Source organism: Eleginops maclovinus, chromosome 12, assembly GCF_036324505.1.
Source record: "Eleginops maclovinus isolate JMC-PN-2008 ecotype Puerto Natales chromosome 12, JC_Emac_rtc_rv5, whole genome shotgun sequence".
NCBI classification, from domain to species: Eukaryota; Metazoa; Chordata; class Actinopteri; order Perciformes; family Eleginopidae; genus Eleginops; species Eleginops maclovinus.
Window position 1 is genome coordinate 25,059,257 of NC_086360.1, and position 25,725 is coordinate 25,084,981.

Below are 25,725 nucleotides of genomic sequence, written 5' to 3' on the forward strand. Positions count from 1 at the left end.
TGTGTGTGTGTGTGTGTGTGTGTGTGTGTGTGTGTGTGTGTGTGTGTGTGTGTGTGTGTGTGTGTGTGTGTGTGTGTGTGTGTGTGTGTGTGTGTGTGTGTGTGTGTGTGTGTGTGTGTGTGTGTGTGTGTGTGTGTGTGTCTATGTGTGCATGTCACTTACTGCCAGATATAACCACAAGCTTTTCACCAAGGGCGTCTCAGGACCAGGGAAGCCTCAAGGCAGGGGTGCCTCATGGGAAAGCCCTTGATTAAAACTCTCCAGACTGTTATCCCACATGCCCGCTACCAGAAAGGAAGTAAGAGTATTGCTTTCCTCTTTTAAAGCTTCCATATAGAGTATTCTCAGTGAAAGTCATTGCCTATGATTATAGAGGCTGGTACTTTACCTTGGGATTCTCTCAGGGAGCCAAAGTAGCAAAACTGGATGGAAATTGAAGCCATATTTTTACTAACTGACAGAAATTGACAGTATGTCAACATCCCGATGACAATTTCCGCACATGCTTTACAGTGAATCCTGCATTGTCACGCTTACTACCTTCCTTTAAGTCTTAGACTTTCATTGAATAATTCACGCTAAAGATTGCGACACAGAGGCCACTGTCAGCAGAAACCCAAGAGGCATCAGCGGCTGACCCCAGGAGCAGCCCCGCAACCAGACACCTCCTCAGCACCTCCGACAGGGATATCACATAGATCAGGGAGTGTGTGTGTATGAGTGTGTGTGAGTGACTGCAAGGGATCCAATGTAATGTTTTTTTTTTAAAACCAGGCTCCTAACACCTATAGACTGCTTTAAAAAGGGCTGACAGGTGATGGGGTCAAACCACCGATGACCAGTGCTGATGTTATCATCGGTGACTGGTCATGGTTCTTGTCATGTTTCAGCCTGCTGGGAAATCTCTCTGTTGATGAGCTATCCATCACAGAGATACAGGAAGAGGAGCTATCTAGGATAAGATTACCCTTTATTAAAGTGGCCGTGCTTAATTTCAGGTTGATATTTGTTTGTTGTGCCTCTACTGGGACACGTCTCCATGCTTTAATGTTCAAAAACCTCTTTATTTTTCTCATACTGCCTGTGCTGCAGCACCTCTTTTCACCCTTTGTCTGAAACCAGAGCCCAGTCTGCTCTGGTTGGTTAGCTGGTTGTGATTGATAAACCGCTTAGAGATGTCCCGCCTCTTAGCCTTTCACGTACAATGTGTTGGAGTGCTAGCCAATAGAAGCGCGAGTGTTACCTAGTGATGATGTCACTATGTTACTGAAGTAAACAAAGGAGTCAAATGGAGGCGTTTCAGGCAAGGAACGTTGGGAATTTAGCATTTGCAGATCATTTACATGCATTAAAACCTATGTAACTCACTACATGAAAGGGAAATCCCCACTTTATTCCCCATAGGGAAATTCAGGTTTTGCAGAAACAGGAATGAGAGACAGGTAGGATTACACATTAACAGGTTAATAGGATTAGGAAATAACAAAAGTAAGTAACCGTATGAGTTAAAATAGCAAAAATAGAATAAGGTAAAACGGTTAACATACACTATGTGAATTATTAAGGGAGGCAGAGGAGTGATTACAAGCACATACTGAAGGAATCCTCTTCATGAAGTACATATGTGTAAGTGCGTGCATGTGTGCATGTGTGTGTTTCTGCTTTTGCATAGTTCCCTTCTGCTTTGATCTGAGCTTAGCCGGTGAAACGAGTGGACTTAGTGGCACTTCTGTTGTAACACAATGCCAGGCGCTAATAAACTTTCCTGGCAAACACAAAGCCTGCTTGTGCCAGAGGACCAACATCTGACATGACTTGGCATGTTGAAAAGAAGAAAGAAGTTTGATGGAAGTATTAACAAAAAAATGTTACGGTGAAAGCAGGTTCAATGTCATGGTCTAATGATACATTAATGAGGTTTTTGTAACCTAGTGTTTGTTTATAACGATGCAGGATACACGCCAAGGCTTGATTTTCATTGGAGCTGGTTGACGTATGTTCACGTACATTCGATGACTCATTGTTGTGGATAAATATGTACCATATATTTAGTCTGTACTATAAATACATATTTTATTGTATGGTATGTGAGTTCCAGGAAATAAAGTCATGTAACATAAAAGAATAGTCAGCTGTCTGAGGTTAGAGTCACAGACGATGTCAATAAAAGCTGTTTTAAATGTTCAGAATGTGAAGTCTCTTCAGTTGTGGTGCTGTCTGTGGTTTATTGGAGCGCCTGGTCCCAGAGTCCTGGCCCAAAGCATCATTTTATGTTCCTTTGGCCTCGCAATATTTTTGATGGACATTTCAGAGCTCTCCAGTGTCCTGGCCTGTCACCCAGCTGTCTCTCTGAGCCTTGAGATCCTACAGTTTAGTTGCTCCAATGCATCCTTGTATGTGAATGTTTGTATGCATGCAACTGTGCCGCTGTGCACCTCTCTACATGGACTCTGACTCCCAGCCTTATCAATGTCAGAGGTCTGCGCCAGGCGCTCCATGCCGCCTTTTGCTGTGACAGACAGACCATTGGTCACCTAACCCCCGGGGTCAGGGTTGGCACAACGCACGATGCCAGCACAAAAACTGGCCTGCTGCTTGTAAAAGCGACCCGTGCCATCCACACAGCATCTGCTTTGTGTTATCCTCTTTGGAAGAGTGCGGCATCGTGGTCAGTGGATGCTGAAGGGACCACCCTTCTGTTTTTAAGGAGGGGGTTGGGGAGCTAAGAGGGTGGGATACTTGCAACCATATCATCCATCTAAAAGATTGTGGTCCACATGATGTTAGGCAATGCTTTGGGAGTTTGGAAGTGAGGTTTTGAGGCAGATTAACTGAAGAAATAGAGAAGTCTGACTTTTTGTTCTGAAAAAGAAGCCAAACATGACAAAGAGCCTGAGAAAAAGAATTATGTGTTATATCAACCTTCCTTCCCGAAAATGAAAAGCTTAAAAGAGACTTGTTAGTCAAGGTCAAGCTGATAAAGGCACCAATGAAAAGAAAGGCAAGAAACAGGAGTACGCTTTATTCGGTCTGCTGTTGAAAGAAATTAAACTGGCAAGGACATGGTGGTGATTAAGAGCAAGGGCAGCAGGACATAAAGGCTGGAGAAGGCTAAGGCTACCCTAGATTGTTGGTCCCTCAAAATATCAGCCTGTAATATAAGGTTTTATAGTCACCAAATGCAATTATTAATCAGGTTATTCATAAGAAGTGCTAAGGATTTATGAATTATGCCAGAATTAGCAGAGGGAGGCTCAAAGAACCAGCTGTGGCAGCATTTTGTGTGCGGTGGTAGCCTACTCAAAACAAACCGCTCTGGTTCAGAAACAACAACTTGTCCCATAAGCTGAATATTTACTGTCAGTTAGTGAAAGCTCAACATGTGCTACTGCTGAAGTTCTGTCACGTCCCGTTTGCCTCAGGCCGCAGTTAGCAGTGTGTATGTTTGTTAGCATGGTAATGTTTGCTGGCTCTGCATTACCATCCTTAAAGGCATTTGTTTTTATGCAGCCTGGTAAGTTTTAGTTGGTTATTTTGTCAAAATTATTTAACACCTACAATCCCTTCCTTTCTAGCTCCTTTACTGTGCGTCAGTAGGTGCATTTAATTGCTGTTTTAACATAATACCATCTTCTGTGGAGTTTAAATAAGTATGTTGGTTGATATTAACCTTCCCTTTCCTCAGCAGCACCTTCACAGCTTTACAATTCATACAACTTCTTCAGCTTTGCATGATATGGTCAATGAGTTATTGGCATGACTGAAATAGAATTTTGTTGGCCTTAATTGTCCAATCAGCTTCACTAGCAGGTGTCCACATGCTATACATTTTCACACCCCCAGGTACACCATTTCCCAGTAGAGTGTGTTCTAGACTAGTGTAGACTTTAAGTGTGTAAGGCAGCTCCAGGGAGAGGGTTAAAAAGCAAGCTCTTGGTCAGCGGTGCAAGAAGTTCCCAACCCCAGGAGGACGAATAACAGGATTTATTCTCTTTGTCCAGCGACACACTCACCTCTCTTTCCCCCTTTAACCTCACCCTCTGTTCCCCACTGTCCAGCCTCCCCACCAGGTCTAAATCCTTTTTGATGGATTTCCCAGGAATCCCTCCATTGCTGTGCCTGTGTGTTACACATCCACACACACTTCACACCGCCTCTACACAAACTCTCAAACACACTTTTCCTCGATTGATTCCGACTGTAACTGTCAACCTAGAACCTCTAATGGTGACACAGTGTCTTGTTCTGCCCTCTGTGCTGACACACTGATTGATGGATAGTTGCTATTTAAGCACCCGCCACTACTGAGAATAACTCTAGATTGATATAACAGTAATGGAACATATGAAAAATGGTTTATTTTCAATGTCCAACTTTCCCCAAACGATTTCTGCTTTTGAAAAAAAAGAACCAAACAGCATGACTTCATCCGCCGTAGCTGCTGATGCTCTTTTTAAACCTTGTAATTAAGAGCAATTTAGAAGAAAAAAAGATCTTACGTGTTCATACTGTTGGCAGAAGTGTGTGGTGCGAGTTATGAATGGAATGGGTAAGAGGAAGCATGGAGGGGAAAGACAGGACATCGTGGTAGAATTTGGCTAAAGGCTGGCTCCACCCCTCTGTCATGCTGTGTTGTTTTGTTGTGTTAACCATGACAACTGTCTTAGTGGCTCCATCCAGCTTTAAGATTATTCCGGGTGAGGGAAAGCAGAGGGCAGATGAGAAGAGGAGGGCAGAGGGGTGTAGAAGAGATGAGAGGATGATTGGAGGAAGATAATTAGAAAGACGAGAGTGTTTGCAGTGTACGGGAGGCTGGTGCTGAAATACTGAATCTAACTTCAGTGATCACATGTATGTATAATACATGTGATCACTGAAGAGATACATTCAACAACAACTGCTTTAACAGTTATGGCAACATGTGGACAACAGCTGTTGAAATGATGGAATAATGTTATGAATCATTCAGACCACAATGACCAGCAAAAGTCAGGCCATGTGAACATCTGGCCACTCAATACTGCCCGTAGATCACATTCATTTTGATCCACACTGACTTTGTATTTCGAATGTCAGTGTTTGTAGTGTTTGTATGCATTTCTGACAGAATATGTGCAGTATTGGAACACATCTCTTAATCCGGAGTGTATTTATATGTGACACTAGACACTGAATGATTAAAATTCTAGCTTTTTTTTGCCTTTCGAGTTTATATAACTTCTCAAAGTATACCAATATTAGCCTTTGCTTCGATTCAATATATGTCTATTTGTTCTTCAAAAATCAGAAATTGAAATCCTTCATGCGTCACACAGCTGGGAAATGTACAATGCAACAACAAAGGGAACCATGCAGACTAACGGCACAATCAAGATCAGTAGACTAACATATTAAATGAAGAGGCAAGCACATGTTAACAGATTCAAAATGAAATAGGATGATACAAAGGCTCATGGTTCTCTCTTTTTCGTAGGAATGCTCCCTGTCCTCCTGCTTGCTGGATGGATTCTGGCGCTGTCCGTCCCTGGCACATCGTCTGAGTCAGCTACGCTGCGGTTTCTGGGGCAGACTGACTTTGTTGTCAACGAGAGCGAGGAAGCTGTGGTCCGGCTGGTCGTGGAGAGAGTGGGAGACCCGGTCAATGTGACTGCTTTGGTTCTGGTAGGACATCTACACACTCACACTCACTGCACTTTTAACCACCTTGCCGTGTTGCTGAGCTTCCACCTTTTTATGTCTAATGAAGAAGGGAATCAGTGACCTTTTTACCTTCATCACACAGGGTGTAAGCAGAGTGTCTTCTGAAATCACTCTGTTGGTTTAGGCTTTACAACCTCCACATGAGGTGTCAGCTGCTCACAGCTGGTGTCCGGTAAGGAAAGCTGACCGGGCAGTGGAGAGGGGTTGGGGGGGTGGGGGGGTTTCCTTACTTCTGGATATCTTTACCAGATTTCTGCCATTAATTATTACACTTGAGCTGCCAGAGTAGTTGATGTGAGAGTGTAATATCAGGCTTCCTTCCCAGAATCGAATGGGCATAGACACATGTGCAACTGAAGATCAAGCAGAAACTTTTATCTTTTGTTGGGAAGAGATAAAACATCCTGCCCAGGGCGTCCTATTTTTATACAAGTCATGTACCTGCAGCATCCTAAATTCATACCCGTCTTTAATCTATCGTGCCGAGTTGTTTCCATCTTTCACGTGCCTTTCCTGTCTTCATTTCACACTTTCAAATGGATGCAAATGTGCAGAAAACACACATAGAATCTTATTTGAGTTAAATAGCAATTTATGCATTTGGATATGTTTCTTGTTTCACTCAGCTGGAGGGAGTTGACACGGGAGACTTTGAGTCCATTAACGCTGCAGCGTTCCTGCTGTCCACTGAGTCCAGTAAGACCATCTTTATTGCTGTGAAAGATGACAACTTGCCAGAAGCCGATGAGACTTTTACCTTTAACCTTAGACTGCAGGTAAGTGCGTATTGTTTGTGCGCCAGTTTACTCTTTCCTTCAAAGTCTTTGGATTGTATTTTGGTCTTTCTGTCAATGACTCCCTTTCTCGATCATTCCTTTCTCTTTACTCTCTGGAAATCCACTCCTACTTCCCACAAAGTGTTTTAATTCTGCCCCTGCCTGACCGTCTTTAACCCTCACCCCATCTCCTTAGCAATAGAGAGTGGGGGCCACAGTAAGCCTGGGAGCGTCTGAGCTGCAGGGTCTTTTGATGTGTGTGCTATAAAGGGCTTCTCCTGGGCTGGTCTGGGTGGGGTTGAATGTTGAGGTTCCCCACTAAAAGACACCTTTGTGAGCAGAAACTAACTTTGACAGCCACAGCCACAGCCCCACCACACAGTAGATTAAAGTGATCCCCTTATTCACCGTCCCCATTCACTTCGATGGGCATGTCCGTTCCGAGGATTTCATTTCTGTACGTGTCGTGTGTTCACCGTTGCAATTGACACACTATTGTTGATGAAAGCTCAGCCTGCTACAATGAATCAATGGATTTACAACCCCATTTATCTTGTCATGCATTTTGAGACTTTTGAAACACACTAACCTCTTTCATTTAGTCCAGTTTATGTAAAAAAGAGAAGAACAGATGGCTGTCATTTTGGCTGGTTAGCATTTGCGTTGGCGTTAGGGTACTTTCATATAACAGATTTAGACCTTTGAATGTTTGAACATGTTTTTTAATAAGTAAACATTGGAAATTCTTGTCAATTGAATCACCATCCCATCCCAGGATGCCTCACACCTAGAGACTGTCTCCATGGTTTCACGTAGCCTTTAGCTGTCAAGGTTGATTGATGAGCTGGGAGCTGGTCCTGCTGTCTGCCTGTCCAACCCCTCACTAAAAGACCAAAGACAAAGGTCGATGTGAGTCAGCGATTTAAGTCTACAAAACAGCAAAAACTCTGCACAGCTGTCAGCGAGAGCGACTTTCTTCACAACATTTTCAAATTGACGCTGCATTTCTTCTGACATCTGGTTAAAATCCAGTAGCGCAGGCCCCGTATTTTGCATGCTACCAAAGTGAAAGACCAGATGAGGCCCACTTAGCCCTTCTGTTTACACTACAGCGGAAACAAAGCTTTGGCCAAATGCTACCCTATCGGCTTACTGAAGGCCTGTCTGGAGGATGGATGTGCACTACAAGGGGTGTCGTACATCAAGCACAAGTGAGAAATAGAGGGTTGATCAGGGTTCATTTATCATGCCTGACAGTTAAACCTGCTATATGTGCTTTAATTAAGATATACTAATCTTGCCACAAGGGAATAGGATAGAAAATGACTCGATATAAATGATACAATACTTTACTTTCAGTTTAGGTCTGACATTTCTTTCCCTTCACAGCAGCTGCATTTACAACATCAGCAAGGAGAAATATTAAAACCAGGAAACAAAAAGACATGTAACATCATTTAATCACAATATGTTCAAGATTGTGTGCTTCAGTCGAACCTCTTTAAATCGTGGAACTCTTTGTCTCTGGTTGGGGTCAGAACAAAAACGTTTTAGCCAGCCTCAATATGTTATATGGTAGCTTGTTTCATAGAGTTTCTCAAAAGACCTACGACGCTTGAGCAGATTTTCATTTGGCGAAGCAGTTTTAACTTTGGACGAACACTTTGACCAAGTAGCATTGCAATCAAAAAGGTAAAAACAATACAAGAATTTCTCTACTCGCCCCAAATATATACTATATATACTTTATATAATAGTGCAGAATTGGTGTGTACCAGAGCAGGTGCAGAAGGTAAAAACACACAGTGGGTCAGAGCATATAAGATCAGTGGCTGCAGAGTTTATGATATGTTACACGTGTGTTACAATCCCGGCTTTTAAGTAGCTGAATTGTCTGTTTGAATCGCTCCTGATTTGAATATGATGTCTTAATCGGGGGAAGGTAAGTGTGTGAGCAGCTTCCTGTCTCAGTCAGTGTCTTGGCTATGTGGCAGCGTGTGGATTCAGTGTCTGTGATACAACAGCTGAGCCGCTAAAGAAAGCTCTGTTACAGCTCTGTTTGAATAGAGGAGAAACGCGAGAGGCCTAATCACTTTCTTGTTATTCGTTTTCTCCTTTGTCTTCTCTCACCTTAGCATGCCCATCACTTGCATAATGTTGTTTTGTTTTTATGTGTATCACACTAAGTCATACGTCTCATTGTAGCACATATGCTAATTAGCCGAGGCACGTATGTTGGTTTGTTGCAAATGGATTTCAAAGGTTTGGTGAAAGTATTCAGCTCCGATGTTAGGACAGTTTAGCCATGCAATGCTTGTAAAAATGTTGCTCAACGATGGAAATCTTGGGAAGTTACACCAAATAACAAGGCTGTGGTTTTTCTTTTATTGGTCTTCAGAAAAATGGAAACCCTCTTTGCACGTATTTGGTTCTTTTTGTTGAGTTAAAAACTAACATAGTGAGCCTGACGAAGTCGCTGTGTGATTTTTAAGCCTGGTGAAGTTTCTCAGGTCTTAGTGCTGAATTACAGAGCACAGTACAGGCCCTGAAGAGGCGTCCCGCTGTGAGCTAAACTGACAAATCAAGCAGGCTGAGAGCAGCACTTCCTGTCTTTGTGCCCTCTCACCGGGGACCCTCAGTGGGAGCACAGAAATTAAGTGAAGACAACGGATAAGGCTGGCGTTCTGGTTTTTCACATGACCCAGAGTGTCAGTGGGAGGCTAAGATGCCTTCAGGTACATACTGTAATGATTGGTTTTATCTAACCTTTTCAATCCTCCCTGCTTTCCAGAGCTCCTCTAATGGTGTGACAGTGGGAACACCAAACAAGGCAACCATTACCATCCTGTCCAACGACAACGCCTTTGGAATAATTGCCTTCAACTCAGTAGGAAACCCCTTTATTCCACATGCATTATTTGTTATGTGTTTTATTTGATTCTTCACTTTGTTCTCATCCTATCATTTTTAACCTATATGTAAAATGAATCCATCATCTTTTACTATTCTTAATTACAAGTTGTTTTATTGCAAATATGTCAACCACAGCAGCTTTGAAAAGTCTGTATTTATTTATTACTGCAAATTATTTTGAGTATAGGAGATCTCTGGAATAATATTAATCCAAACACTAGTACAAATAATCATAATAATAATAATAAGTATCATTTATTATAGTGATAAAATATATATTATACATTAAATATATAGAGTGCTTCTCAACAATAATTATATGTTATTATCATATTAATGTTATTATTAATAATAAAAATAACCATTATTATAATATGTTGAATATTTCTAGCACTTTTTTTATTATACCCACGGAAATGTAATTATTATTATTATTTTTAATGTCAATTTTAGAAGATAGAATGGGAGGATGAAACCCTCTTTATTAGTCACATACATGCACACAGCAGAGCACACACAGTGAAATTGGTCCTCTGCATTTAACCCATCCTAGTACTAGGAGCAGTGGGCAGCTATTGTGCAGCGCCCGGGGAGCAATGGGGAGGGGGGATTGGAGGTGTCCGGTGCCTTGCTCAAGGGCACCACAGCAGGGCCTAGGAGGTGAACTGGGACCTCTCCAAGTAGCAGTCCACTTTCCTTATTTCAAGTCTGTTCGGGGTCTTGAACCGGCGACCCTACGATTCCCAGCCCTGACTGAGCCACTGCTGGACCAATTTTTGAGGGGTATCGGATGTGTCGTCATCAAAAATAAAAAATACGCAGCTGGCCACATTAACCTGCACATGCACCATAAGCATGCACTTGTATTGGTGGGTAATTACCATGTGAGTAAGTAGTAGTAAGTGAAGGGTTGTGGGTGGAGTTATTTGGAACCACTGCTGCAGTATTGGGTTTACTCATGCTCTCGTTGTGGTTGTGGGAGAATTGACCATCCCGTGGTTGTGGGATCCTGGGGATAATTAAACCCACAGAACTCCCTGGATTCACTTATCAGGGGAAGTTTTTAGCGTTTCCATGGCAGCGGTGGTATAACAGTATGCCCTGCCACCCCCAGATGGTCTCAGATGCTGGATAATGATTTGGCTTTGCTCAGAATCAATAAAGGCCTCCTGGCATCGGGAGAAGTGTTTATGTTAGAGCACTAAATTAATTCCTTTATGCCGATTCTTTTCTTATTCTTTTGTTTTCCTTCTGAGTTTCTTTGGTTTTGGAAAATTCAACTGGAATTATGTTTAAAAAGAAAAGGGGATTTTAACCTTCAAATTTAAAAACCACGATAAAGACTTCAAAAACAAGTGAGACTGAATGTTGTATTTACTCTATGTTGCCATGGGATATAGTTTTGTGTGCAGCATATTCAGCTCCGAAAACGCTCCTTTGTCTCTTTCAGTTCAACTTCACTTTCATTTTATTGGTACCGTTTTTTATCTTAAGTACTGCTGCCAAGGTTGTACATTTAACACATTAAATATCTAAGTCATTTATCCATATTAACATTAGAAATGAACTGTTTTTAATATTATTTGGAATGAGAAGCATTTATATTTATGTGTTGACGGTACAAAAGTGAAAAAACTGAACACAAAAGTCAAATTAAATCAATTATTCATCTATAAAGGGTTTGATTTAGATTTCAGTAAAGAGATCATTTGCTTACTTTTTCTACCTGTTCAGCTCCTTTTGCAGCTCAAATGTACTTTGTGTTTAATTTTGTTTGTTTCATGGTTGTGTTTGTTCTTATAGTGAATGGAAAACTGTGCTGCAGTTCATTAAATGTGACTTATCGGTTATGTTTGTTCCACTGTCCCACCCTTTTCCTCTCAGACTGAGGAGATTGTAGTCGATGAACCAAGAGGAAGGAGCCATTATGTGCCTTTCACCCTCATTAGAGAAAAGGGAACATTTGGGACTGTGACTGTCAACTATGAGGTGAGGGGGCCTTGCACTGACTCTACATACACAAAGTGGTTATACTCTAAGTATACTAACCAACAAGATGCCAAACATTACTATGGGTCTCACATAGAGCACATTGGCATGCTGCTGTGTTAACATCACCATCACACTTCCTGTTCAGATCTCTGAAGGTCCAAACCCCGCCATTGAGGACCTCAGTCCAGACAGAGGGAACATCACCATTCCTGTGGGACACGCTGTGGTGCACTTCAGTATCCTCATTAAGGATGACCAGGTACTGAACAGACTCCTCATTTAAAGCCCAACTATAGATTTCATTATATTTCAATCAGGACAGAATTGATTGCCAAGTGTTGACAGTAGTGCGATGATTGGGTGGAAGCTTGGCAAATCTGGTTGGTTGAACTAGAAAAGTGAAACGGAGTAAGTGTGAGGAAGGGGATTCTGAATAGCGAAGGTCAAGTGTAAAAATCTGATACGATCAAGAAGGTTTTTGTAAGCGACTAACTCAAGAGTATTGAATAATCTGCATACTATTTACAGCTGTATGTGAATGTGTTTCCTTATCTTTGTTGCCCAGATTCCAGAGGACGATGAGGTGTTTTCAGTCAGGCTAACGGGCGTGGCAGGTGGAGCTCTCCTCAGGCCCAACGCCAGCAGTGTCCAGCTGAGGATCCGGCGTAACGACAGCCCGCTGCGATTCTCCCACTCTGTCATGGCAGTACAGGAGTCCGCTGGAGTCATTTTCCTCAACGTGACCCGCGGTCGGTTGACTGAGGACGGACCGTTCATTGGCTCCGATGATACCGAGGTTCCTTTCTCTCAATATATTATTCCACTTACCGAAATCATACTCAAATAGTTTAAAATGAGGCTGCAGGATTAGGAAAAAAGGATAATTGCAATGATTTTTGCTATCATGATAATATTGCCCTACTCCCTATTGTGATTTCAATAAAATGTTGTTTTTTGACGCATCCTTAGTATACAATGTACCATATATAAATCCTTTGGACTACTCTGTCTTAAGGTTTCTGTGGATTACATGGTGGTGAGCGGTGGAGGACAGGGCAGCGCTACGCCAGATGTGGATTTCCTGGACCTGCAGCCCGTCAGAACGGTGAAATTCCCGCCGTTTGCCTACACGACCAGCCTGCTGTTCAAAATCACCGATGACGCCGTGCCAGAAATCGCAGAGTCCTTCCATCTGGTGTTGCTGGAGGAGACCGTCAGAGGAGACGCTGTGCTGGTGTCACCCAATGCTGTGCTGGTGACCATCGAGCCCAATGACAAGCCTAACGGTGTCCTGTCGATCAGCAGCAGCGCAGTCATTCAGCCAATCACCATCAATGAAGACCTGACTCAGAGGTGGATACCTTACTGTGACGACATATGTGTTGTATCATATAGAAAAAACATCCATCTTTAACCATCTCCTATCATTCCCTCTAGATTTGAAGGGATCATTATTGTCAGAAATGGAGGCAGCTATGGGGCCGTGTCTGCAAACTGGTCCATCTCCAGAAACTCCAGTGACCCCTCCCCAGTTTCGGATGATTTGACGCCTGCAGCGGGGACGGTGAGATTCGCTGCCGGCCAGGTGACAGCTGTGGTTCCACTGAACATCGTCGCCGATGATCTGCCTGAAGAAGCAGAAGCTTTCCTCCTCAAGCTGCTGCCCAATACTACAACTGGAAATGTGGAAGTTGACGAACCAATGGAGGTCAGTATGGAAGTGATCTTTTCCCAAAAATGTCTGGCAACCAGTGTCTTTATTAGAGGGACAGAGCTGAAAGAGAGACAGAGGTGATGACATGCCTAGATGGTCTCCAAGTCAGCTGCAAAAACCCGCCAGATACAGGGGCCAATTTGTATTTATTTGTTTGCAGCGTTGCTTTAAAAATGTATTCCATTACAATAACTACTTACCTGTAAACAAAATGTAATCAGTAGCCCATTCTGAGGAGGAAAATACAAAAATAATGCAACCTGAGTACTCCCTGTGCCTTTTGGATCACCTCAATATCAAATGCTATGCGAAAAAAAGAAGACACCAAGATATTTAATTAAAAACATGTGTTCTTTGTGTCCTGCTTTTCCAAGAAACACAATATGCTCCTGCTATAATTTATGGATTAAGAGCTTCAACACTAAACGAATCAGGTGTCTGACCGCAGATTTACCAATGCTGTTTTAGTTTGATAATTCATCTAAAAGCATACACAGCATTTTCTCTTATCAAATCAGTGTAGAACTACTGCTTTAATAAAAAAAAAAATCATTTGTGAGCATGTCCTTAATTATATATCATTCTGTGATTTATACCTGTGGTTATTAAATAAATAATTGTAATCCTATTGTTTTTAATTTTACTGTAAGGTACTAAGGTACTGAGGGCGGTGGTGGCAAAGTCCATAGGGGCTTGGCCTGGGAACTGGAAGGTCACCAGTTCAAGTCCCCGAAAGACCTAGTGCCACCGTGGTGTCCCTGAGCAAGACACTGGTTACCTACACTGCTCCCCGGGCGCCGTACATAATGGCAGCCCACTGCTCCTAACACTAGGATTGGTCAAATGCAGAGACCGCATTTCGTTGTCCTAGTACTTGTACTCTGTGCAATGACAATAAAGTTGAATCTTCATCTAAAGTGACCTCTTTTATATTCTGATTATCTAATCCCATTACATGCAATCCCTTACTCCCCAAGCCTATTTATTTAGTGTGTTACTAATGTGTTTGCAACAGGCAGACACATAATGCTGCACTTGTTGACGAACACATCCTCCATATGTTGTGCATGTGTGAAAGCTTGTGTGTGACCTACTGTAAGTACAGTGGCAAACTTGGCACATTCTTCAAAAGTCAAACGCTCAGTGTGTCACTTTGCTCGGTGGGTGTTCCCTTAATGTGGCTGAAGCAAAACAAAGAGGAAACAGCAGACCCTCTGTGTGTGTGTGTGTGTGTGTGTGTGTGTGTGTGTGTGTGTGTGTGTGTGTGTGTGTGTGTGTGTGTGTGTGTGTGTGTGTGTGTGTGTGTGTGTGTGTGTGTGTGTTCTTTTTTTAGAAAGCGTGAGCGAAGTGGCTTCCATCTTTGTCCAAGCCTCTTCGCCATGTGTTAAAGCCGTGGGCAGATCTAAGCCGTGTTTATATTGAAGGCATGAGATGAGACGTGCACAAACGCTGCATCAGTCACATGCAAACACACACCAGATCACCACCTCACGTTGGGAAGTTGTGGAGTCTGTTGACCATCTGTGCAGAAAACAGTTGGCCCAGCAGAATAAATCCTTCAGGAACACATAAAGCACTTTAACAGTGGGACAAGTTAATCAGTGTTAATTGAAATTAACTCTCAACATATTTAACAGACATTACACTGAGCTGTTAATCGGCTATTGTATGCACGCCAGGCAATGCATCAGTCAAGTGTAGGTTGCAGGGAAATGAATGAGCCTGAGTTTAAATGCTCATAAAAACTACTCTATCCGTCTTAGCAGAGTTAATTAAAGAGGATGCCTCTCTAAAGTTAGCTCAGGGCTCTTTATTTTTACTACGTACAGTCTCACTTATTTTCTTTCCTCTCTCTGTTCCTCACCTCTACTTTCTTCTTCTGGTGATACAGTCTTGGTTACACAAAAACAGGATGCACAACAAAAATCATCCAGAGTAATTGATGGTAAATGTGGGCTTCATAGCAATTATCCCCTGACATCCTAAAGAGCAATCACCTTCCTCCTCTCTGCAGCGCAGCTTAGAAAACATGTGGAGTGTATGAAGCTAAATTTAGCTCAATTTAAACATGAACTTATTTGTTTTTTACTCAAAATTGGCTTCAATCCCAGCATGCATTCACTATTTGGCAGGCAACCGGTCACAGTTGCCCTGTTTATCTCTTGTCTTGTAAAAGCTGTGTTCACAACCTAATTAATAAATGAATTACAAACTATTCGGTAGTCTTATTGTAAAGTGGTGCCCTTTTTTCTTTTGCGAATTTGTTCATTTCCTTTCTACACTTCGTCTGATCTTCCTCCGCTCTGCCCAACAGATGGTGTTCTACATGCAAGACAGTGACGATGTCTACGGGCTCTTTCGGTTCGACCTGGCCAAAGAGCAAAGCATCCAGAGCCAACCTGAGGGCCGCTTCCTGTCTCTTTATTTGCTGCGAGACGGTGGTACACTGGGTAACGTGTCGATGACCCTCACCGCCCTCTACATTCCTGCAGGCCCGTTAGACCCAGCATTGGCCCGGGACCAGGTTCTGAATGTTAGCAAAACCGTTAACGTCCTGTTTTCCCTCGAACGGATGGTGTACGTCATACTGCCGATCAGGAACGATGCCTTCCTGCAGAATGGAGCTCATTTCCTCATACAGGTAACAATGCTGGACGAAATATTTGCATATATTTTCTCTTTATTATTACATCATTTATTATTGTAATCCAGGCAAAGATGTGCTCCTTATGTTTGTTTTTCCACTTGATGGCTAAATCAGGGCCATCCAAGCTGTAAGGGCCTCATTTGCATGTGAGAATGGTTTGACACTGGCACTCAAATCTGGCATGTTGCTATGGGATTTGCACAACTGTCCAAACTAACAACACCACCTAGCTCCTCAAGCAGGCAAAAAAAAAGAACAAGAAAGCCTCTTTCACATTCTGAACCATAATAACATCGCCGACTGTCAATCAAACCCTTAGACACACACCTACGTGAATGGAACAAGAACTACTTGTTTAAAAGCGACGGGACATAAATGACCCTGGTTCAGAAGTAGCTGCAATTATTATAGGGACATGCTACGGATTTGAGTCTTCTAATAATTTGATCTGTTTCTGCTAGTTGAATGCTCTGGAGCTGGTTGATATCAAACCTACGGTTCACTCAAACAGCCCGAGGTTTGGGGGACCTCTAAACCTGACGCTGACGGTCACCCCTGACATCGCTAACGGGGAAATCGGCTTTACAAGTAACACCACGGTGGTGGTCTACGAACCAGAGGACAGCAATACCAGCACAGTAAGATATGACCCCTATCAGTTCTGTCCCTAACCCTAACCCTAAAACTGCATATGACTAAAATGTGACGAAAAACCTTTCCCATAATATCCTTGGTGACCGTGTCTGCAGGTCAGCCTCCCCCTGCGGCGTGACGGGACGGACGGTCAGGCTGAAGTCTTCTGGAGTCTTCAGCCGATCGGTGACAATCGTGCGGATATCACTGTGAAAGACTTGGAGCCTCTGAGCGGCTCTGTGGTCTTCCTCTCCGGGCAGAGTGATGCCTCCATCAACTTCACCATCATGGCCGACAACATCCCAGAAGTCAACGAGACCTTACTGCTCTCTCTGGACAGGTATGGATATTTAACTCCAGGAAAAATTGTCACAGAAAGTGGAGCAAGGTGGACCCAAACGCATGAGGCGGAAAATAACTTTCATTTGAGATAATCCAGGCAGGAAAAATAAAACAGAACAGAATTTCCCAATGAATGACAAACAACAAAATGCAATGATACGACCTCCAGAACGCCTCTATAGGACTCCTTTGTGACTCCTTAGTGACATCACTATGTAACATTATTGGCTGGCTCTCGAATACACTGTATGTTAAAAGGGTAAGGGGCGGGGCATCTCTAAAAGGTTGACCAATCACAACAGAGCCAGCCAGCTAACCAATTAGAGCAGACTTAGCTCTGGTTTTAGACGGAGGGTGAAAAGAAGTGCAGTATGAAAAAAATAAAGAACTTTTTGAAAAAACACAGGAAGTACATGCAGGAAAAACTTCAAAATAAATCACAAAACAGATAAACTGGAAACTAAGATCATGACCAAGGTTATCTCTAACTATCATAATACTTTACTTACTGCTTTTGCTTATAAACACAACTTGGCTCAGAGTCTGAAGCTACTGTAATGTTTTAAAACCAACTGTTTGGAAAGGATGTGTGGCTGCTATCTCATCCCATCCCTGCGTTGGTTTTCTGGAGATATGTGCGTGTTAGTGGTTTTGGAGGGGGTTCATATCTGTTGCTCTGATGAGAACGGCAGCTCTCTCTCCCTCCCACTCCTCCCCCGCAGGGTGGAGACTACACGCTTTATAGTGTACTTCGGGTAAGTAGAGAGTGGATTGAACCTGGGCCTTTTGTGTGGCGTGAATCAAGACTTTGTTTTTCAGAGAAGGGCCCACTTCAGGATTTCTGGGGCCTTTGGTTGACGTGGGGATGAGGGGCTCAGGGTTTAGGCTGGGGGGGGGAGGGTTTAGTGATGGTGTGAAAAAAGGGAACCCAAAGGAGAGTGGTTGTTGGGAGTAAATAGAGAATCTTCTTTTTGTGTTTGGCTCTGATTTACCCGGGCCTGATTGTGCAGCGCTTTAAAGACGTCAGTGTTTGTATGCATGCAGCGCCTCGGCTGTGGCCGTTTGTTTGGAGTGCTGCATTCTGTCATGTCTTCGTCTCTAATTTACCCGTTATGTGATGCTTGCTTGGCTTCAATTTTCTCAACATACACACACATGCACACACCCCCATCGAGCAATAAAGAGCCAGGCACGGCGTAGATGGACATTGTTATTAAAAGTGGTTTAAACAGCAAGACCTCATCATATGGGGCCAATAATAATGGGTTATCACACAGAGTAAGGAATGCATGACACACTTAAAGTTAAAGAGCTTAGCTTATCCGTATTTGCTATAAACTGATGTTTCAGAAGCTCAAAACACCAGTCCAACAATTGTTTATGTCTGCGCAATGTAGGTGCTAACGCCTTCAAAGATAAGATATGTGGTTGAACACTAGCAATCAACTTGTGCATCTCTTCTGGGATGTTTGACCTTCACACTAACACAGTAACAGCTAAACATTGTCATTGTGTTATTTTGGAAAGATGGTGTTTCACTGGTTCTCTTTTTGACTTTTCTATCTGTGTGAACAAATGACACACACTTTGTGAAGTCAAAGATAAGAGTTATTCTTTCTCTATTCTCTCACAACTGTATTATGATTTCATGCTGTTTATGTGTGTATTTGTGTGTATGTGTTTTAGGACTAATGTTGAGAATCAGATCCTGAAGGCTGGCTTCACAAGCAGAGAGATTGTCATCATGGAGAACGACGACCCTGGGGGGGTCTTTGAGTTCTCCTCACTGTCAAGAGGCCCATGGTTTATTAATGTGAGTCCAAACAGCTCAACCTCCTATAGCCTGCTCATATATTTCACAATAATTATTATAAAAGTTCCAGTAACGGTCTATAGTGATTATTCAGTCTAGAGTCTCTATATTATACTGTCTTTATTTCTACCAGCTCTAAAGTGTATTCTAGATTTGTATTAGAAAAGGTACTCTTAATAATCTATATACTTTCACTTTTTTTTGTGCACCTCTGGTTAGATTCTGACCAGTACTTGTTCTCTGTGCAATGACAATTCATTTGACTCTAAGCTAATTTAATTTAAACAGCTACTGTGAGGTGGTTATTACATTTACTCATCATATCATTTTGTGTCTTGTCTCTGCTTCTTGTCACATCTGTAAATCTACCTAGGAGGGTGAAGCGGTGGAGCTGCACGTGGTCAGAGCCCAGGGTCAGCTGCTGAAACAGCTGGTGCGATACGCCGTCATGCCTTCAGACAACACTGAGTTTTACGGCGCCACGGGCATCCTGGAGTTTAAACCCGGGGAGAGAGAGGTGGTGGTGGCTCTGGTGGCGAGGCCTGATGGGGTGCCTGAGGTAGGAATATGCTCGAGTCAATAATGACCTCTCACATTTATTTATTAGCTTTCTTTTTTCTTAAACCTGTGTTTTCTCCACTAAACACCAAGTTTGTGTGTGTGTGTGTGTGTGTGTGTATGTGTGTGTGTGTGTGTGTGTGTGTGTGTGTGTGTGTGTGTGTGTGTGTGTGTGTGTGTGTGTGTGTGTGCGCGTGCGTGTGTGTGCATACAGCTGGACGAGACTTTCTCTGTGGTTCTGAGTAGCCACAGCACTCCACCCAGTCGCTTAGGCAACCGCAGGGAGGTCAACATCACAGTGCGGAGGAACGACGACCCCTTTGGGGTCATTGAGTTCATCCAATCAGGACTGGTGGTGGCCATCAATGAGAGCAAAGGGGACGAGATTCACCGAGGTACTTCAGAGTAGCAATCCTTCAGATCAGAAGGACACTTCCCAATGTCAAGCAGTATCTCATTGACACTTAAAAGAGACCCTATTGGAGTGAAACACAGACCAGTTTTCTGCGCGGGGGATGAGCTGGACATGGTTTAAGTTTGTATTTAAAACTAATTATGTTTTTGTAATGGATAAGACAGTGTTAAAGCAGAAAAATCAGTACTTCAGTCAATTTGTACCCCCCTTCCTGATTGGATGATGCAGTCCAATTATTAATCTGGTCCTTAGAATATTAAGAAGCAAAGTCACCCAGCCTTTAATGAATGCATCCCCAATATTTGCAGCAAACCCACATTATTATTGTGCTCTAACCTAAAATAAAATCCTTGACAGGAAGTAAAAAATAAATATAAAAGATCATCCAAAAGAGTTTTTGACTGTAAAATGTTTGAACATTTAGACACTTTGTTCTTCTGATTTTTCTTAAGCGGTGTACCCTGTGGTGAGGAACAGGGGTTACTTTGGAGAAGTGTCGGTGTCCTGGGTCTTGGAGCCAGCTTTGTCCGGAGACGTGAGCCCGATCCAGGGAAACATCACCTTCATGGAGGGGGAGTACCTCAAACACCTCACTCTCTTCTCTGTTCCTGATGAGGTAAAATTCTAAATGAACTCATTGATTCATGCAATCCAAATTGGAGTTAGATTCCCCTCAGTAATTTTCATATGTTGTTTATTCAAGATCCCAGAGGACATGGAGAACTTCACCATCACAGTGTTAGATGCTACTGGTGGTGCAAGACTGGGAAACATACTCACTGCCACTTTACAGATTCATAAGAACGATGACCCCATTTACTTCTCTGGTAAGTGTTTTTTGGATACAGTTTATGAAGGTGATAATATTATAGCTACAGTCTTGACTCCTTTGTCGTCCACCTCCCTGTCTTTCTTCCCACGCCTCATCCTCTCTATCTATCTATCTATCTATCTATCTATCTATCTATCTATCTATCTATCTATCTATCTATCTATCTATCTATCTATCTATCTATCTATCTATCTATCTATCTATCTATCTATCTATCTATCTATCTATCTATCTCTCCTCAGAACCTGTGGTCGCGCGTGTTCGGGAAGGGGGCGTGGCCAACTTCACCGTTCTCAGGGCAGGGCGGGCGGACTTTGTTGCCACAGTGATGTACCGTGTGGAGTACGGGGATGCGTCTCCAGGTGACCTCACGGTGCTGAGTAATGACACTCTGCTGGTGTATGATGTGGGGGAATGGATGAAGAACATCTCTGTTGCCGTGGAAGATGACGACATCCCGGAGACTGACGAACCCTTTTACATTGTTCTCTACAATGCTACTGGTGGGTGTGGGTTTCTTATTAAACAAGACGTTAGCACAGTGAAGGATATCTTCTAGGGGTGGGGGAAATAATCGATACAGCATCATATGGCGATACTTTGCTTGGAAATATTGTATCGGTAAACGGAGGCCAAGTATCGATACCTTATTATATAAACTTTTCATATTAAATTTTTTTTTTACAGGAATTCTCAGAATTTAGTTTTTTTTCAGAAATTCTCATAATTTTGAATTGTCTCAGACTTTCTTTTACAGAGACATAGTTGAACACTGAATATACGTTCATAAATAGAACATTATTTACATTAAATCTGGATATACTAAAACCTCTGTACAGTATCTGCTCTAGAGTACTCAGTTTAGTTAAAGTGGATGAAAGGCAACTTTGTGTACAGATGTGGGGACTGCTGATACTAAGCTGACATAAATAACAACAACAAGTTATTTATTCTGTTTTACTGCTGGTTTCTTTGTCTTTATGTTGCTGGTTATTAGGGGTGGGGAAATAAATCGATACAGAAATGTGCCATATCGCAATATATCGTATCGCAATACTTAGCATATTGTAGAAGTATCGCAATAGTATATCACAGGGACCCTGGATATTACCCCCCCTAATATCTTCTGTGTATCAGGTTTACCAAATAATATTATGTATATCCCCCCCACTTGAGGACAGTTGGGTTTCTAATTTCTTATTTGGAGAATCATGCAATCACATAGTCTCATGTCAACTTCTCCCCATGTCCTCTAAAAATGTTGAATCTGTTTTGCCTCCAGGGATTAAAGCATCTGAAAGTCACTGATTTTTCTCACTTTTTCAATGTGCTTTATAGTCGACAAACCATGCAATCACACCTCGTTAAAAACAACTCCTCCCCTTCCTATTTGTTCATTTTCTCGTCTTAAAGCCAGTTGTTTATGCACAGGGAGGTTATTTAGCATTGTCTGCGCTAATGCTGCTCCTCCTAATCCCAGTATTGTGTGTCAGGGATGGGAATGAAAGAGCAGTGGGCCCCAACAGGACCTTAATTACTAGACTCCAGACTTTCTAAGACACAAAGAGCGGCCACTCCGCCGGCATCTCTCTGTCTGCTGAGTGACACAGAGTGGAGTCGAGTCAGGGTTAGTTTGCGCCAGGCAATGGTGCTTTACAGGGATTCTGTTAGAAGTCAATAACCCTCATGTTAGAGGTCAATCAAACTCTTTCTATGACTTCACTCTTCACCTTTTTTGTTTAATTAAGAGCAGATTTGCATGGTTTTGGTCCAGCAGTTTAACGTATCTGCTTTCGAGAAGTCATTGCAGTTGTGGGAATGCAAAGAAATATACCCTGTAGTTTTTATTCCTTCCCCTTTTTTTAAATATATGTGGTTTACTGAGTGTAGATCCTTGTTTTTATTTGCTTTATCTCATTGGCTTGAAGAACATTTCATTATCTATCTATCTATCAATCATTTACCCATCCAAACAAAGCATTTGCAACTTGAGGAAACAGACTAAATAACACACCATATGTAAGTCCTGATTGACCAGATTATATGATTGTGTACACAGGTGATGCAGTTGTGTATGGAGCAGACACAGCTACTGTTGTGATTGACGCCAATGATGACGCCAACGGGATTTTCTCCCTGGAAGCCACGGAGAAACCTGTCGAAGAGGGCAAGACCAATGACTTTAAGTGAGGAACAGTCCTTGTTTTTGTTTTGGATTCATGCTTATTTACACTTCCTTTGAATAATTATTTCAATGTAGAAGTTGTTTCTATGTTTTGAACAGACCTTGTATTCTTTATCTGAAATCCTTACTCTCTTCTCTCCCAGTGTGCTTCGTGCAAGGGGACACTTTGGTAACGTTACAGTCTTCTGGCAGCTGTTTGCCAATGACTCAGTGACTCCTCTGGAGGAAAACCAGGAGTTTACCAACACATCTGGCTCCATCACCTTCACCACAGGGGAAGAGACCAGGCCTATAGTCCTGGAGGCCCTCTCTGATAAGCTCCCAGAGTTCAATGAGTTCTTCCTCCTCAGGCTCGTTAATATCTCAGGTGAGATCAAGATTTAACAGATCATCTAAATAAATTCTTCACTAAGGAAAAGTGGCAACTACCATAGCATATTACTGTCAATGTGGGTAAAGGTTTATTTTTTTTTGTTGGAAACTCTGCAACTGTTGTCCATAATCTCTTATAGGTGGTTACCCCGGTGAAGGTGGACAACTAGCTAAGACTTCCCTGAATGCCTCGGTTCTCATCCCTTTCAACGATGACCCCTTCGGTGTATTTGCCATCTCTGACAGCAACCTGGACCAAGAAGTAGCCGAAGATGTACTCTCAGTGGACGACATGGCTGACGTCACTTCCTTCACCATCCTCCGACAGCAGGGTACTTTTGGTGATGTGCGGGTTGCCTGGGAGATCGTTTCTGGCCGCTTCCCAGAGGGCCTTCCCCTGATGGATGACCTGCTCCTGCTAGCCTCCTTCCCAGACGAGGTAGAGCTACGGCCTCATGCCAGGCGACACCACTCAGCCACAGACACGTGGTTTTTCTCTGGCCTTCCCGGAGCTTACGGGACCATCTCCCCTGAAGACGGGCCTGCTGCTGTCGGGAATTTCACCTTCTCTGCCTGGCTGGTGCCCGAACCAGACACTGACGGGTTCATCGTCAGCAAAGGAAACGGCAATGGGACCTTGTATTACGGAGTTAAAGTCCACACCAATGAGTCTCACGTCACGGTGATGCTGTATTACACAGTGATCGGATCAAATACTCCCCAGGTGGCCCGGGCCAGTGCTGAGAAATTTCTAGAGAGTAACGCCTGGTTACATGTGATCGTTACTGTCGATGATGGGATTATTGAGTTCTTCCTGGATGGGGTTCCTATTCCTGGAGGACTGAGGAGCATCAAAGGAGAGGGCATCACTGATGGTGAGCTATTGCGTTAGACTTTCAGATTTATATTTGTATTTTGTTCCTCTACTGTGACATGTCCATGCTTTAATGTACACTGCTAGTGCTGCAGCACCTCTTTTCACCCTCGGTCTGAAACCAGAGCCCAGTCTGCTCTGATTGGTCAACCACTTATAGAGCTCACTGTCCTTATACCTGGGCTAGGTTCCTGTGTGGAGGATCCAGTTTAAAATCCAGCTTGTCACCCATTTGCCACGTGTCATCACCTCTGTCCTCCCCATTCAACAATCAGTAAAGATCCTGTTGGCCCGAAAAAAAAAACCCCACTAATATCAAATTATGATGCATGTAGTGTTAAGATGAATTGGACATGAATTATTATCAATTTGATGATGAAATAAGTCTTTAATTCTTGCAATTTTAGTATTTTCTTTTTTAAATTACACTCTTAATTTCACCTAAAAAGCAAAAACCTCTTCATGTCAAAATATGACTTATTATATCATATATATATGTGTGTGTGTGTGTGTGTGTGTGTGTGTGTGTGTGTGTGTGTGTGTGTGTGTGTGTGACTAGGCAGAAAACTTCAAGCTTCTCTTCTCTCTCTTTGTTCACATATGGAATGTCAAGTCTTAACTTCCTACAAACATAATGCATGGCCACCCTCTCACACACACACACACACACACACACACACACACACACACACACACACACACACACACACACACACACACACACACACACACACACACACACACACACACACATTGTTCAGGACTACTGGGACTCTGCTATGCTTGAGTGACCACTTAGCCTCGGCACTGCTGGATATTGTTACCGCTAAAGGGAATCAGTCGGCATCTTCTTCTCTTTCTATTCTCTCTAATTAACGGAGACAATAGTCAGAGCCTCTAGTGGAGCAAAATCTCCCAGAGGGGAAATATTCTGATGGTTCTTTGGCTAGCTTCAATCACAGGACATGTGTACAGAATCATCAATCATGTTACGAGTTATTGTCTGCTGCTGGTGGCTCAAACAGCTCAGGAGTGGGTTTGTGTTGGGGCTTTATACTCGCTCAGTGTGGCACATTTCCTGTGTTTGTCACATTCTGTGTGAGTAAAGACAGCGATAGGCAGCAGAGGTGTAGGTTTATATAAATGAGTAATGAGAAAGAGCCAGAGCAGGCCCTTTGGCAGCCGTAATCAAGGTTCTGTTTGTGGTCCCAATACACTCCAACATAGCAACCACATGTATTCCAAAAACATTGATAACATTAAATTACACTTTTCATGTTTATTCTCATCAGTCATAACATGATACAGTAACTAAACCTAGACTTAGGACAAAACATACAAACCGCCCCCCAAAAAAACAGCCTTTGAAACATGTCTCTAAGGTTAGTATGAAATGATTAATTAATATAATAACTGAATGTATTAAGTTGCTTTAATCTCCAGATCTCAGGTATGAATCATACCATATCATATGAAATGTCCTCATACTAGTATCATTCTTCAAAGTCAATCTGTTATTTAAAGCATACAAAAGATGAGATCAGGTGTACAGTATAACCATGTTTCAGACATGGACGTTTTTACAACGTTTTGAGTTTAACTATTGTTTCAAACTACGAAATGGAATGGGGAACATTTTTTGTGACGTTTATTGCTTTTTAAAAATGATTTCTATAAAGTGATACATCCATACTTTATGAATTAGGATGTGTGTGTGTGTGTGTGTGTGTGTGTGTGTGTGTGTGTGTGTGTGTGTGTGTGTGTGTGTGTGTGTGTGTGTGTTTCTCTGTGCATGTGTATATTTGACGAAGCTTCACAGACTAATCTCCTAAACTGTTTCCTTATTTTATACGATAGATCTAAATGTATTATCCTGTGCATTGTGCTTGAGGCAATGATAATGATTTGTTCTTCTGTTTCCAGCCATGAATTACTTATATTGCTTTACTGTTTGACGTT

At 42.5% G+C, this 25,725-nt stretch overlaps 1 protein-coding gene across 1 annotated transcript in view; it reads left to right on the plus strand.

Annotated features, from left to right (window-relative positions):
• Positions 1-5,475: 5,475 nt before the first annotated feature.
• Positions 5,476-25,725, plus strand: part of adgrv1 (adhesion G protein-coupled receptor V1) — a 110,271-nt gene continuing 90,021 nt past the window's right edge. The window contains 20 exon segments of the mRNA XM_063896298.1: positions 5,476-5,661; positions 6,327-6,476; positions 9,268-9,363; positions 11,274-11,378; positions 11,527-11,640; positions 11,947-12,177; positions 12,397-12,734; positions 12,819-13,089; positions 15,410-15,736; positions 16,204-16,380; positions 16,492-16,715; positions 18,404-18,530; positions 18,904-19,089; positions 19,303-19,483; positions 19,956-20,119; positions 20,207-20,330; positions 20,578-20,838; positions 22,395-22,521; positions 22,664-22,887; positions 23,033-23,767. Coding sequence (XP_063752368.1) covers positions 5,476-5,661; positions 6,327-6,476; positions 9,268-9,363; positions 11,274-11,378; positions 11,527-11,640; positions 11,947-12,177; positions 12,397-12,734; positions 12,819-13,089; positions 15,410-15,736; positions 16,204-16,380; positions 16,492-16,715; positions 18,404-18,530; positions 18,904-19,089; positions 19,303-19,483; positions 19,956-20,119; positions 20,207-20,330; positions 20,578-20,838; positions 22,395-22,521; positions 22,664-22,887; positions 23,033-23,767 — 4,348 coding nt within the window.